The 14,613-nt window shown below is 39.2% G+C and overlaps 6 protein-coding genes across 9 annotated transcripts in view; 2 read left to right on the top strand and 4 right to left on the bottom strand.

The window, feature by feature from the left end:
* Positions 1–2,288: 2,288 nt before the first annotated feature.
* On the bottom strand, positions 2,289–2,729 carry ng3 (new glue 3). The gene has a single exon (XM_041775045.2). The coding sequence runs from the start codon at positions 2,694–2,696 to the stop codon at positions 2,331–2,333; it is 366 nt and encodes a 121-aa protein (XP_041630979.1). The 5' UTR covers positions 2,697–2,729; the 3' UTR covers positions 2,289–2,330.
* Positions 2,730–3,708: 979 nt separating this feature from the next.
* Positions 3,709–4,470, bottom strand: LOC121502138 (protein new-glue 2-like). Its single transcript, XM_041775046.2, has 2 exons — positions 4,229–4,470; positions 3,709–4,164 (listed from the first exon to the last, which is right to left on the bottom strand). The coding sequence occupies exons 1-2, from the start codon at positions 4,235–4,237 to the stop codon at positions 3,823–3,825; spliced, it is 351 nt and encodes a 116-aa protein (XP_041630980.2). The 5' UTR covers positions 4,238–4,470; the 3' UTR covers positions 3,709–3,822.
* A 468-nt stretch (positions 4,471–4,938) lies between these two features.
* Positions 4,939–5,274, top strand: LOC121502139 (protein new-glue 2-like). Its single transcript, XM_041775047.1, has one exon. It carries the CDS (start codon positions 4,939–4,941, stop codon positions 5,272–5,274), a length of 336 nt encoding a protein of 111 aa, XP_041630981.1.
* Positions 5,275–6,958: 1,684 nt separating this feature from the next.
* On the bottom strand, positions 6,959–7,456 carry ng4 (new glue 4). The gene has a single exon (XM_017162595.2). The coding sequence runs from the start codon at positions 7,130–7,132 to the stop codon at positions 6,959–6,961; it is 174 nt and encodes a 57-aa protein (XP_017018084.1). The 5' UTR covers positions 7,133–7,456.
* A 309-nt stretch (positions 7,457–7,765) lies between these two features.
* Positions 7,766–14,613, top strand: part of dnc (phosphodiesterase dunce) — a 123,205-nt gene continuing 116,357 nt past the window's right edge. For all 4 annotated transcript variants that reach the window (XM_041774959.2, XM_070288084.1, XM_070288085.1 and 1 more), the window contains exons 1-3: positions 7,766–7,837; positions 7,930–9,160; positions 9,234–9,630. In XM_041774959.2, coding sequence (XP_041630893.1) covers positions 7,781–7,837; positions 7,930–9,160; positions 9,234–9,630 — 1,685 coding nt within the window. In that variant the 5' untranslated portion in view covers positions 7,766–7,780. The remainder of the gene's footprint in view (positions 7,838–7,929; positions 9,161–9,233; positions 9,631–14,613) is intronic.
* Pig1 (Pre-intermoult gene 1) lies at positions 11,405–12,032 on the bottom strand. Its single transcript, XM_017162593.3, has one exon. The coding sequence runs from the start codon at positions 12,012–12,014 to the stop codon at positions 11,493–11,495; it is 522 nt and encodes a 173-aa protein (XP_017018082.1). The 5' UTR covers positions 12,015–12,032; the 3' UTR covers positions 11,405–11,492.

Here is a 14,613-nt window from a genome sequence, read left to right on the forward strand (position 1 = left end):
ATCGGAGTTGCGTCCACAACAAGTCGCTGTTTTCATTTGATCCATTGTGAGGGACTTCGAACAAAATTAATGGCATTCGCTTGTTTGTTTTTTATTGTGTTTTCCATCTTTTTTTTTTTTGTTTTTTTTGTTTTGTTACTGGACTTCCTGGCATCAATCAATAAAATAACTCGACACGAGTTGGCAGGGTCAACTCTCAATGCAGCAGGGCCACACTGGGGAAAATAAGAAGGGAGGGTCACACTGAATTTATAAAAGAATTATCTTATTAATAATAAATTTCTTGTAAATAGTTTTTAATTAATAAATAAATCTTAAATAAAAAAATATGAAAGTTGTTAAATTCCAAATGGTTTTAAATTATTAATTAATAAAATTAATAAAATATTAAATAATAAACAGACTGCATAAGGTCACACTACAATCCTATTATTAACATATCTCCAGTATTAAATAATTTAAAATTAATTTACTCTGCAAGAAATCCCTAAATTTCAAATAAAAACAAAAATTAAAAAATATATAAATTACAGTTCCTAGAAATCCCCATAGTTTCTCTATGTCCAGCTCTTGGCCATTGGAAAGTTGCTTATCAGGGAACACGCACACACTCCCTCTCGCACGCATCTGGAGTAGATCCTGGGGAGAAACTCCGAGGAGGATGTGGCAAAAGGATATGTGGGGCCCCATTGCGTATTTGCTGCATCCCCGGAGCGTCTCTCGAATTATTTGCCATCAAAACGCTATTGATTTATTAATGCCGCTCATCATTCGACGACAAGTCGTCGAGCTCTGGGAGTTGAGTTCAGTTCCTGCCCGCATCATAGACATTAATTTTGCAAATGTCTCAATAAAAATCAATAATACATATAGGAATTTGTGCGTGCTTTATGACTCTATCAAGTAGATTGGGCGACAGGAAAAAAAATGATTCGTTTGTTAAGCAAAAAATTATTAAGGCAATTTTTTGCTTTATTTTTATGCATTAAATTGCTCTCGATTTGGACCAATTGAAGTAGGAATTTTATTGCCTGAAATTTCACACTTGTTCATATTTTTTATATAGTCTTTTTTGTATATATTTTTATGGCAATTCGATGTTATTTGGTTACTATAAAAATTAAATAATAAAAAAACAGATGGCTGTAAGAAAAATTAAGAGACTTTACTACGTTTTACGTTTTAGTAATTTGCTTACATATTTTCTATTAATTTAATAAGAAAAAGTTGTGAAAAAAAACTGCAGAAATAATCTTAAAATTACTTAAATAAATATTCAAATATAGCTAGTTTAGAGACTTGTTTTAAAGTTAATGTTCTGCCACCCCTTTCCCACCAGTTGCTGGTTAATATTTGCATACTTGGGGGCTCACTCCATGGAGACTCCAAAAACTATGCTACATTATTGCAAAAAATAGAGTTCCTTGCGTAATGGCAACTATTTAGAGTCGAGTTAAGTTGTTTCTGGCCCGTTTGCTCAGCGGTTTTTCTGGGCACCTGACGCGTCTTTTGTTATGAAAATGGTTGTCGTCATTTTTAGTTTTACCTCTTTTTTGTTTTAGTAACATTTTCCATTACACACACATGTGTGTTTGGTATCTATGGCAACAGCTTTTTGCCGCCTTTTTCCCCCTTTTATTTTTTGGTTGAAAACTTTTCGCTCATTTCCATACAGTTGAAAACAGGGGAGCCCCTTTTGGGGCTTTTGCTTTTGCGGGTTTTGCCGAGTTCGGTTTTTACGCTAATGGATTTCAATGGAAGCGAAACTCGACTTTCAGTCGACTCAAAGCATTCCCAAATAAATATTTAATGCCTGTCTGCATTTTGAATATCTTATGAGGTAAGGGAGAGAACTCTGATTTCGCGTACCTTTACCGTTTGATCAGGAATGAAATTGAGTTTCCTCACTTAAGGCACCTTTTTGCTGGAGAGGATCTTGTTTATGGATTTGGATTTTTTAAAGGTTGATACAATTTCCATATTATTTCGAGGAAGGAAATTTAAATTGGTTTTAGGCTAAGAAAAAAACATGCTCTAAAAATATTATAAAAATGGAAATATAGTTTTATTTAGACATTCTTTTTCTTCATAAAAATGTCAAGTTATATTATCCTGAATTTGTTAATTCATCGTCAAGGAACTCTATTAATATTTCTTTATTCTCTCCAAAAAATCAGAAAAACACAACTCTTTTTTATATCGATATTTGTATTTGCATTAAAATTTACCTAAAAAAGGCAACTAAACTTATGAAAAAAAAAAATATATTGAATTTTCATTTTGGGTTATGTCAGGTTAAGGATCAGGTTCAGACCAAAATCATTGTCAGTTTAAGCACTGATGTGACGAAGACGACGATTCCTGCGGGCCCGGGTGCTCCTTGAGGTGCTGGAACTCGAGGTGGTGCTATTGTTCCTCCTCCTGCGGATAGTTCTCTTTACGGCTGGCTTATTTCTGACGATCTTCCTCTTCCTGCGAATCTTCTTCTTGCCCGATGACGATGACGCAGTGGTGGTGGTGCTGTCCGAGGAGCTGGTTGTTGTGGTGGCGGTGTCGCTGGCCACAGTGGTTGCCGCAACGGTAGTGGTGGCCGCCTCAGTGGTGGTGGTTGTGGAGGTTCCTGTAGCGGCGTTGGTCCTGCAGATCAGCAGGCAGCCAATGGTGGCCAGGAGGAGCAGAACACAGGTGAATCGCATGTCGATGGATGGTTGGGCTAGTGGCAACTGATACCAAAGCCGTGGAGTCCAAGCTCTATTTATACGGAAACCAGAGGGTATTTGCACTTGCCAAAAAGACACGCATACACGCACACACAAGTAAACCAAGCTGCCGAGTTTTACCACCTTTTCTTTGACGTTTCTTTTTATTATTTTTAAACTTTCTTTGCATTTTTGTGTCTTTTGCTTTTGCTTATTTAATTTTCTTTTTATTTATTTCCTATAATAAAACTGAAACCTTGTGTCAAACTAATTGTTTTATATCATTTCTTGTGCGAATTTTAATAAAAAAGATTATTTTTCAACACAATTTCATGGAATATCCTAAACAATTCATTAAAGTTGCATCTAAAATATATTTCTCATTATTCTTCATTATTTTTTAAGCTTATTATATCATTTACCTAAATCCATAAAATTTGAATAATTTTATTTACCGAATATTTAATAATATTTATATTACATTAAATTCATAATTATAAATATAATTATCATTATACTTATAATATTAGATTATTATAATAAATACAAAAGCTTCATTTTAATTATTTCAAAACAGCTCTTCAGACTTAAGAGTGTAAATATTTAATTAAAAAAAATGTATTTATTTATTATGTGCGCATTTAATAATATTTAAATTTAGCCAAGAGCTGGCCTGGCAACTTGCGTAATAACTATTTGAACAATTGCGAAAGAAAAGCACAATGGCGAATTTCTTGTTTGGGCAAAAAACAAATTCGTTTGCAATTCTGCAAAAGACACTGAAACAAAAAACACAATTAAAAAACCCTAGCTATAAAAACTATTTTTAAATTTACGGAAAGGCATTCTCATCCCAAAATATGCAAGATTATAGATTGCTTTCTTCTATATATTTCACTGATGTATAATGTTAAATTAAATATAAAATTGCCAGACTCTTTTCCTGAGATTTAATTTAAGACCTTTTTTTATAAGCATTTTCTATATTTGCCTTAGACTTAGGATAACAACGTTGCTGGGCTTATGAGCTAGGAAAAAAATATTGGTATCTAAAGGAGTCATTGGTTGAGTGTCGGCATCATCGGGATCGGTGACTGGGTGGGTGCCTTTGGGGAGTCAGGACTTAGATCAGGTATCTGCGCCTGCGGGAGCCGCTGTTGCGGGACTTGGTCGACTTGTCGTGGTGTACCCTACGACGCCTAATCTTCTTTGGGAGCGTCCTACGGCGTTTACGGATTCTCTTGGTCTTACCGGAGGCGCTGCTCTTCTCCGTGGTAGTGGTGGCAGCGGTGGTTGTCGTGGTGTCCGAGGAGCTGGCCGTGGTGGTGGTGGTGCCGGAAGCAGCAGTGGTGGTCGTGGCGGTTGCGGAAGTAGTGGTAGTGCTAGAAGCAGCCTCCGACTGGCGGATCGTTAGGATCGCACAGAGCACGGTGGCAAGGAGGACGAATGTGATCTTCATGTTGAGCTACTTGGGAGGATGTCGATCAACTGATGCTCTTCTGGAGTCTTGGAGGCACTTTTATACTGACTTTCGACATGGATTTGAGTTAAGTCTGGCTAAGACTCACTTGCAGAATTGCAAATGGGGTCAGCAGCTTGGCGAAAACAAAGAAGTTTAAGGGGTTCTTGGATAAACAAGAAATTCGCAACTGCGGTTTTTGCACAATTGTCTAAATAATTGTGTAGCTTTGCCAACTCAACCCTTGACTTGGAAGTTGCCAAAGCAAGTTGGACTCTATGGACGATCTTTAAAATTAAATATGATTGTAGAAGTAGTTTTTAAATACAGATATTTAAATCACAGATATTGCTTTGTTTTTAGAAAATCTTCATTAAGAGAATGAAACTGGGTTAGAGAGTAAACTGTTTCTCTAAAAACATGTTTCCAATCAAAAAATATATATATGTGATTGATTATGTTACTTGGCAACTTTTTCTGCAAATTTTCCAGAGCATCCATATTATCAAACTCACTTTTGCAAGTTCCAAATTGAAAGCTTGAGTTGGCAAAGCTACAAAATTATTTAGACAATTGTGCAAAAACCGCACTTGCGAATTTCTTGTTTATCCAAGAACCCCTTTAATGTCTTTGTTTTCGCCAAGCTGCTGACCCCATTTGCAATTCTGCAAGTGAGTCTTAGCCAGACTTAACTCAAATCCATGTCGAAAGTCAGTATAAAAGTGTCTCCAAGACTCTAGAAGAGCATCAGTTGATCGACATCCTCCCAAGTAGCTCAATATGAAGATCACCTTCGTCCTCCTTGCCACCGTGCTCTGTGCGATCCTAACGATCCGCCAGTCGGAGGCTGCTTCCAGCACTACCACTACTTCCGCATCCGCCACGACCACCACTGCTGCTTCCGGCACCACCACCACCACGGCCAGCTCCTCGGACACCACGACAACCACCGCTGCTACCACTACCACGGAGGAGAGCAGCGCCTCCGGCAAGACCAAGAGAATCCGTAAGCGCCGTAGGACGCTCCCAAAGAAGATTAGGCGTCGTAGGGTACACCACGACAAGTCGACCAAGTCCCGCAACAGCGGCTCCCGCAGGCGCAGATACCTGATCTAAGTCCTGACTCCCCAAAGGCACCCACCCAGTCACCGATCCCGATGATGCCGACACTCAACCAATGACTCCTTTAGAAACCATTATTTTTTTCATAGCTCATAAGCCCAGCAACGTTGTTATCCTAAGTCTAAAGTAAATATAGAAAATTCTTAAAAAAAAGAATTAAACTTTATTTTTGGGGAAATCGAAGGATAAGATTAAGCGAAGAAAAAAGATTAAGAATATAGATTACTAATCCAATAAAATTACACTTAAAGCAAAGCAACAAGTCTAGCTAAAAATTGTTTATTATATATATTATATTATATTATTTATTTTCCGCACTGTTGTTCAAACTGTGGAAGCAGCCTTTATTTCCCAGGTCACCTGACTCCTTTAAGACTATATTTTTGCATACGTCTTGTGTGTGAATTGTTTAAACATTTGTCCATCGACTGTGGGTGTTTATTTGTGTGTGAATTTTTTCGTTTTTGCAAACTTTCTCCCCCACTTGTTCAAAGACTCTTTTGTGGCGGGGTTTAAATTTAGCAGTTCGCAATTATTTTGCGGAAATATTCCAGACCAAATTCACTTTGGCCTTTGCAAAAAAGCTGCTTAAATAACTTCGATTGCGTTGATTATTGGCTTACGTGTGGGCTTATTGATTAATGAACTATTTTTATAAATTATTTATTTAATCCAAGCCGGCACTGTGAGGGAATCAGTGTACAGGGGAATTAATCTTGGGCCTCAATTAAATCGTTTCTACTTTTTTATTGTTTTTTTTTATGTTATGTATTAAATGTCAAAGTTGTGGTTTACATAAAACATTAAACACCTATAAATAACTTAAATATTTTGTACATCATTTATTTAGACTTTATTTTCAAGTATACAATTGTTTTTAGCTCTAGAACTTTTAGTTCTACTAAATTTAAAATAATATTTTTTATTTCCAGACATCCCCCAAAGTATAATATATTTTTTCTTAACTTTTATAACAATTCGGCAGCTGTTTTATTATTATTTTTGTTTATTTATTAAATAAACAATCTCACATTTGGGAGACCTTGACCTATTCTGGCTTTTTTGTATTTAATTATAAATAAATGTATAATGAAAAATAGGTAATAGATCTATATTTTAATTTTTTATATAATTATATTGCTCCCAATTTCCTGTACAAAATATCGTAATTATCGAAATTTAAATATCGAAAAATCTTGCAATACTATCAGAAAATATCGGGAAATTTGTATATAATTTATTTGTCTTTTATCAACAAATATCGATTTATTTCCTATTATTTGCAACGTTAAAATATCGATTTATATGGACCTTCGCTACAAACATCGATATAAAATCGATATTTTAATCATTTCTGGCCCTATTTGAATTTCCAGAAGCAGCAAAGACATTACGTAATAAAAAATCGTAAAAATATCGATTTATATGGACTTTCGCTACAAACATCGATATAAAATAGATATTTTAATAATTTCTGGCCTTATTTTAATTTCCAGAAGCAGTAAAGACATTACGTAATAAAAAAAATCATAAATGTTGATTGAAATTACATTTTTTAAAGCTGTTAATCCTTAAGTATAAATTCTACAGATAACGGTAGTTATCGATAGTTCCTTAGATCACTTTTTCTCTTTTATTAAAACCAACACTAAAACAAAACAAAAACAAGCATAATTTCTTAATACTGAAAATAGTCGTGCTTCTGGAAATCCGTAAAGGAGTCAATGTATTCCTCGGGATTATAGTCCACACCATTGTAGAAAACGTCCGATTCGGTAAAGTCGTCCACCCTGTAGAGGAACTTGCAGATGAGCAGCCAGGGCAGCATCCAGAGCAGGAGAGGTGCCTTCATTTTCTTTGCCGTTTACGCCGTATAAAGTCCGAGGAGCAACTAATTAAGGGGAATCGCTGACGAGCAACAGCTCCCAGCTTTTATGGCAGCCATGGCATCGCGCATGTGGGTCAGTTTGAGCAGCTGCCGTTTGGCCCTCGCGGAGCTACGGATGCTGGCAAATATGTGACTAACCCAGTTCCCTTCCTCCACATACCCATAACCATGGTGTACTTTCGGGCGACAAATACAGCGAAAAAAAGTTGGCTAAAAACGGAAGAGTAGCGGCACTTGGGGCGTTTATAGGTGGATTTAAATGTTAATTTGACACAGAAATCCACGAGGTTTTAGGTTTGAAACTAAAATTGATATAGATTAATTTAGATATAGATTAAGCGGTATATTTAGCAAATAAAATTGGTTTTAGTCTAAGGTTTAATAGGGAAAATAAAAGACTAGTTTTCATATTATTTTATTTAATTATCTGCTTAAAAATAATTGTAGCTTTAATCTAAGCTTGGATATATCTAAATACATCTTAGTTATTTCTATTTATTTTTAATAAATAAATTACTTATTAAACTTTTTTCTTATATTTTTTACTTGCAGCTCACCCTTTGAATAAAAATGCATCGGTGGCCACCAAGATAACTCCTGATCTCAGTGGGAATGATGCGTTTGGCGCGCTTCACGCAGAGTTTCTCGTTTAACAAGAATGCGGCCAAGGTGGAGGGGGGCTTTTAATTTATTTTAAAATTATAAAACTCATCTCTTTTAAGCTCCAATATTTATTGGAAATTATTTCTTGTATATTGCAGCATCGCGGCAGCGGCAGCAGCAACGGGAACGGAACCAGCAACGGCCAGAGCTTAGGTGGCAGCTGCAACGCCAACGGCCTGGCAGCCAGTGGAGGCGTTGGAGGGGGCGGCGGCGGCGGCGGCGGCGGAGGAGGAGGAGGCGGTGGGAGCGGGAGTGGCCGTGGTAGCGGCGGCAGCGGGACAGGCGCATCCGTTAGCGGAAGCGGGATCGCCAAGCGGAAGTCAAAGGCGCGAACAAAGTGCTTCGGTGGCACAGTGTTTCGGTGTTGCCTCCCTTGTCGCGGGGGCGGCTCCGCAGCCCCCGCCACAAGTCCGCCCCAAACTCCCGCCCAGACGCCGGACGAGCTCAAGGCCAGGCCGGATAATTATCAGCAGAAGCCGCAGGACAATCAGCAGAAGCAGCACCCGGATAATAAGTCAACGGAGGCCGGTGCCAACGAGCAGCAGCAGCAGCGTGAGCGCCTGCTGAGCAATCCCGATTTATATCCCAGTGGCGAGAAGAAACACTCTCTGGCAGAGACCATAAATACTTCGGTGACCACGCCCATTTCTCTGAAGACCCTCATCAACGACGTGGACGAGGAGGAGCTGCTAGGGCAGCAGCTAAGCGCGGCGGATATAGCAGCGGCCAGTTTGGCCAGCGGCCTTGTTGCCCGTCGAGCCGAGCCGGAAACGCTGAGCGACGCCAGTGTCTCACCCACGGCCGTGGTCCAGCAGCAGCTGGCACAGCCACCTGCCCACCTGGTCACCAACAATACCACCACAGCCTGCTCCGGCAGCCTGCTCAGCCAGGTGACGTTGTACAGCAACAGCCCCGTCAATCAGACGCCAAATCCCACCCAAAGCCAGGCCCAGAGCCCGAGCACGAGCGCAAACCCAAACCCAAATACGAATACGAATCCGAATCCCAGCCAGAGTCAGAACCAAAACCAGAATCCCAACCAGAATCAGCAGCGTTGCAGCTGCCAGCCGCAGACCTCGCCGCTTCCGCACATCAAGGAGGAGGAGGAATCCGAGCAGGCCAACTCGCGGCAGCTCTCCCTCAAGGAGGAGCAGCAAGAGCCAGAGCAACAGCAGCAGCAGCAGCAGCATCAGGAGCAGCAGCTGCCGCCCATTACCATAGCCAGTGGCTACTGTGGCAGCTGCGAGAGTGTCCACCACTCGTCGGCCACCTCGTCGTCGGGTGGAACAGCGCCAGCTGGCAGTCAGCAGACGCAGGAGTACATTGCAGGTACATACATTTATATTTATATTTAAAGTAATAAATTTAAGAATTAATTTAACAATAAATCAAATATTTATAGGCACCTCCTCTACGCCCTCGCCGCGCATCAAGCTCAAATTCCGCAAACCGCACAAATCCTGCTGGTCACGCATCGTCCTTGCGCCCATTGGTTCCGCAGGCGGTTCATCCTCTGCCGGTGGCTCCACCGTTATTGGTAGCAATTCAAACGAGACTTTAGCCTCTAGCAGCACCACCGGCGGCACTGCCACCACCACGCAAAATAGCAGCAGCGCCAGCGTTGCAGCCCATCATCGGCTCACCTCGTCGTCGGCCTCGGCGCTTGCCTCTTCGCACCCGAGCAACTCGCAGTTGCTGCCCACCAGCAAGATGCAGGCGGAGCAGGGTTCTATTGGGGACCTGCAAAAATATCACAGTCGGTATCTCAAGAACCGTCGTCACACGTTGGCCAATGTTCGGTGAGTGGCAAATATTTATTTACAAATTATTTCTAAAAAAAGTTTCTAAAAAGCCACAGCAGTCAACTCGATCTAGACAAAGGCTTTATTTCACTTTTTTGTTTAAACCAGCAAATATTTATTAAAATATTATTTGTAAATGAGAAAGAAAAGTTTCTAAAAAGCCACAAAAGTCAACCTGATCTAGACATAGTTTTAGTTTTAAATCCTTTTAAAACAGCTTAAAGTCTGGTAAAACTTATTGCCCCTCTAAATGAATGCAATCTAAGCTAAACTTTTTCATTCCCCAGTTTCCAGTTTAAAATATTATAATAACTTTTCGCGCGGCCTTCAAAATGTGTCTCCAATTGGAGCGAAAACCGCAAATACAAAACATAAAATTTTTGGCAAATTTTAGATAACAATAACCGTTCTTAATTAGTTGGATTTTTTGGCAATGTTTGCACAACTGCTATTTCGCTTGTTTAGCAAACGTGACCCATGCGTCACTTTTGGCCAGAAAACACAACCACCAACTGAGCTTAGCTAGCCAAACCAAAATGAAAAGTTAGGCCAAGCCAATGAAGACAGCCAATTAGCGACTTACAATGAAATCAATTTTCAGTTAGTCGACTTAATCGAATTAGAAAAGTTTAAGTGACAGAAACTTTGAGTCACCGCAGGAAGTCGGCCAACGAAGAAAAGCTGTTGATTTTCCCTGTAAACGAATACGAGAGACTAAGGGGATTGGGATTGTGAATTGGATTTGGTTTGAGTTAGGGTTTGGGTTTGGTTTTCGCTTTTAGCTTTGGCTTGGGCCTTAAGAGGGCTTGTGTGCGCCTCCTGCCTGAATAAGTTACAGCAATGGGCTCTCAAAATCGAATGGATAATTGAACAGATTGTGGGCTCTGTCTTAAATGCCTGCCAGTTGATAAGTCATCGATATCGACACCTGTTGTGAGGGCTTTGTGCTGGTATTTTTCACAATTAGTTATTGTTGCAAATTATTTTTTGGAATGTCCTGCATCTTTTGGATTTTAGTTTTGATAAGGCTTTGGTTGGACACCTCTTCACAATCGAATGTTTCGACAAAACTCGATCATGAAGTAAAAAGGATGCTTGCAATTAGCTTAAATATTGAATTGTGGTTTAAAGACTTTGTTTTCCAAGTGAATAATTTTTTTAAATTTACAATTACTTTTTATTAAATATGTTTCATACTTGTTTCTAAATGAGTTATTATTATTATGATTGTAGAGGTCGGTAAAGTGCTGTTGGAAAGTGTTGTTGAAAAATGTTGTTGAAAAAGATTTTGGAAAGTATTGAAAAGTATTATAAAAAAGACGTTGCAACGTATTGTTGAACATTTTTAACAATAATTGTTGAAGAGTGTTGTTGAAGAGTGTTGTTGAAAAATATTGTTGAAATAGTGTGGTGAATCTTTACCATAACATTTTTTACGTAAGTATGCATTTTTACTATGCTTTGTGACGTGCTTTAAACCCTTCAGTTGCTATCCTGGCTGCTCCTTATCCAGATAGTTTTTCCTTCAAAACTGTTTTTATTTATTCGTTTTTTCCCCCCTGTTCTCTGTTAACTATCACTGCCGCCTGCTGGCATATCAGCAATTCTCTGAATCGGCAAGGCAGATTGCATTTTTTAATTTCCAACGAAATATTCATTTCCACGGCCCCCGCGCCTCGCCGCACAAAACGAATGCAAACGAAAATATTGTCCCCCCGAAGCACACACACCAATACACCAATCAATTATTTAAATCATGGGAATCAACATAAAAAAACACACACACACACACATGTGTATATTTATTGTGCAAATTCTTGGGCTCTTTTTTCATAAATGATTTTTATGTTGAAAGGAGTTTAACCACGCCTTCTGGCACTGTTGTTGTTGCGGCGCTTGTTGCTGTTGGTGTTGGTGCGGCGATTACTGTTGTTGGTCCTGCGATTGCTGTTGTTGCGCTTCTTGGCAGCGGCCTGTCGCTTCTTGCTGCTGTTGTTGTTGTTGTTGTTGCGACGCCTATTGTTTTGGGCCTTCTTCCTGTTGTTGTTGTTGGAATTGTTCCTTTTTCGCCTGGGGGCCGAAATGGGAGTATAATCGGCATCGGCATCAGAATCGTTATCGGATTCATCAGCTCCCAAATCGGAGCCATCATCCAAATCGGAACTATCTCTGCCGGAGTCAGATGACGAGGAATTATCCGTGGTGGGCGACGTGGTGGTTGATCCTACCGCAGCAACGGTGGTCTCGTCTTCGGCATCGGTATCGGTATCGGCATCAGAACTGGTATCGGCACTGCTATCGGCATCGGTATCGGCGCCCATAATCGTGGCTACAAAGAGCCCGAGGAGCAGGAAACTCAACAGCAGCTTATTCAACTTCATTTCTCGAGAACTTGTCTATTTTCTCTGACAACTCGTCTAATGTCTAGTCGCAATTTATAGACAAAACTCCAGGCGGCGGCTTATTTGCCCAAGCGAAGGCCGCCATAGCAAAAATTAACAGAAATAACAAAAAAAATCTGTAGAAACAAATGTCGAATAAAAAACAATAGAGGCGCGGGGTGATTGGTCGCCAGATGATGACGCCATTGGTTAGAATTTGATATTCTTGAGTCAGGTGTTTTTTCTTGGATTTTTAAAGTCTTCAAAAGAAATATAGCTGGTTCATTTATTATCATTTATACAAATAATAGCATAAATATGTTGTTGTCTTCAAGAGCGTTTAAAATCACTTATCACAGTGAAATTAATCCAATCTTAAATACAATAAAGTAATTACAAACACAAAAGATCAAGCTAAATATATACAAAACTATAAAAAAAAGGAGAACGCAAAACAATTATTAAGTCATTTTGTACTTAACTCGTAATATTATTCAAACAGCCACGTTTGATTTGCACACACAACTGGCACACGCAATTTTTCCACAACTCTTCCAAAAATAAAAATAAATAAAAGCAAAACTAAATATTTCGAAACAATAGTTAAGAAAACCAAACAAAACCTCGATGATCAAGCAGAACGTGGAACACTCCAAGTCAACAGCTGCGGTTAAGTAAACGAAGAAAGGCCAACTCGTGTTGGAGTTGAGTTGAGTTTAGGCCAAAAATGGAAAACAGACCTTTCCATCCTGTAAATATTTGAGGAAGACCAGCACGAGGCAGCATCGTGTCCACTTGAAAAAACTACCAAATTTTTTTTTGTTATTTAATATTAAGTTTTGTCTATATTTAAAATGAAAAATAAATTAGTTTTTCTTAAGAAATAATTCCAATAATTGCTAAATTAAAAGCTTTGAATATTTTGTGTAGCTGAAGAAAGTCATAATGTCTGCTGTTATTCACCAAATAGTTTACCCCCACCTTGGTTGCTATTGCAGCTGCTATAGCAGCCTCTGCTCACCTGCTGCCAGGTGAATTCTTTTGTTCAGAACATTTAACGAGGGGCGGTACCTTATTTCCAGCCCACTAAACACAAATTACACATGCAATTGTCGCTGTCCATGGGCGGCCCCCACAATGCTGACAATCCCACACAGATCCAGAAAGCCATAGACCCACATCGCGTGTGTTAATGTTGCCTATCAACGGAGGGACCACTCTACACTGAACGAAATAATCCTATATTGAACTAGATGCATTTTTAGCTGGTTTTTTGTCTTACTTTATATATTTCTCTTGAATTTTTTATGTATTTATATATATATATAAAAGTATGAGGTAATTTCTCTCTGTGCATGGCCCATTGTTTTTGCATTTTGCACGCCATTTCTGCGTGGCCACAGCGGAAATGAACCTGCTGACAATGCAAGGCGGCAACTGTACTTTGGCAGCGGCACACTCACCGGTCCACCAGTGTGCGTGTGCGTGCGTGTGTGTTCTGTGTGGGTGAGTGCAAAATGTTGTATTAATTTATCACAGGAAGAGCCTTGAGCTGACTCGTCCTCAATCATTCGAGCCTTCGGATTTTAAAGGAACATTTTGTTGGCCAAAGGTGGGAAAAGGCTCACCTGTTCAGTTTAAGTTTCTTTAAATATTTTTTTGGAATATATGTTTAAATTGCCTTTAAAATATTTTAAAATTTAACTAAAAAGGGGACATTTCTTAAAAAAAATATTAAATATTTAATAGTCAGTAAAATATAATTAAAATAAATTCGTTTCCATAAAAAGTCCATCTTAAAAGCTTTATAAATCTTTGGTAAATAATAATACTCCTTGATACAAGAAGATTTTTAAGAATATCTTGGATTTATCTATGATTTTATAGATAAAATACAAAATATTTTCATTTCCTTTTAACTCTTAAATATTCCCCCAAAAATTAATTAACTAAATGAGCTCATAAATTTTTAAATAAATACCATAAAAACGTGGCAAAATAAATATTTAAAAATTTCCCCCCTTCGACATTGGTATTATGTCATTTAGAAGGCCCAATGACTCGAAAATAATAATTATTATAATGAGAACCGCACTGGTTTATATATATATTTATATATGCATACACTTGGCCCCGATTTTAATTACTTCCATAATTGTGGGCGCCATTCGCCGCGTTGCATGCCCCATTTCATATTTCTTGGACAATTTGATTTACATAATCTTCATTGATGGCAATCATCTGTTGCGCACACGGGCCCCTTAACCCATCGAAGCTTCAGAGTCCCGAGTCCCGAAGCCCTTAACCCCTTTAGACCCACCAGCCATGCATTATTTAACTCTTTTGTGACATTTCCGCCCAACTGGGACTGGAGCTGGGACAGGGACTGGGACAGGGACTGGAGCTGGGGGCGGCTGGGCTCTCACAATAATTCACGCTTGAGTGGAGCTCCTTTGCTGGTAGTCATTGAACTTCAGCTAAATGTGTATGGATATTATATATAACAATGGGGGAGGGGGGAGGGGTAGGGCTAACGAGAACTCGAGCGCCTTGAGCCTGCCCCAAAATAACTCGCAATTAATCAATACGCCAGCAGGCC

Source organism: Drosophila kikkawai, chromosome X, assembly GCF_030179895.1.
Source record: "Drosophila kikkawai strain 14028-0561.14 chromosome X, DkikHiC1v2, whole genome shotgun sequence".
Lineage (NCBI taxonomy): Eukaryota > Metazoa > Arthropoda > Insecta > Diptera > Drosophilidae > Drosophila > Drosophila kikkawai.

Excerpts from the sequence above, each read along its gene's own strand:
- ng3 (XM_041775045.2), bottom strand. The coding sequence starts at position 2,696 with ATGCGATTCACCTGTGTTCTGCTCCTCCTGGCCACCATTGGCTGCCTG.
- LOC121502139 (XM_041775047.1), top strand. The coding sequence starts at position 4,939 with ATGAAGATCACCTTCGTCCTCCTTGCCACCGTGCTCTGTGCGATCCTA.
- ng4 (XM_017162595.2), bottom strand. The coding sequence starts at position 7,132 with ATGAAGGCACCTCTCCTGCTCTGGATGCTGCCCTGGCTGCTCATCTGC.
- Pig1 (XM_017162593.3), bottom strand. The coding sequence starts at position 12,014 with ATGAAGTTGAATAAGCTGCTGTTGAGTTTCCTGCTCCTCGGGCTCTTT.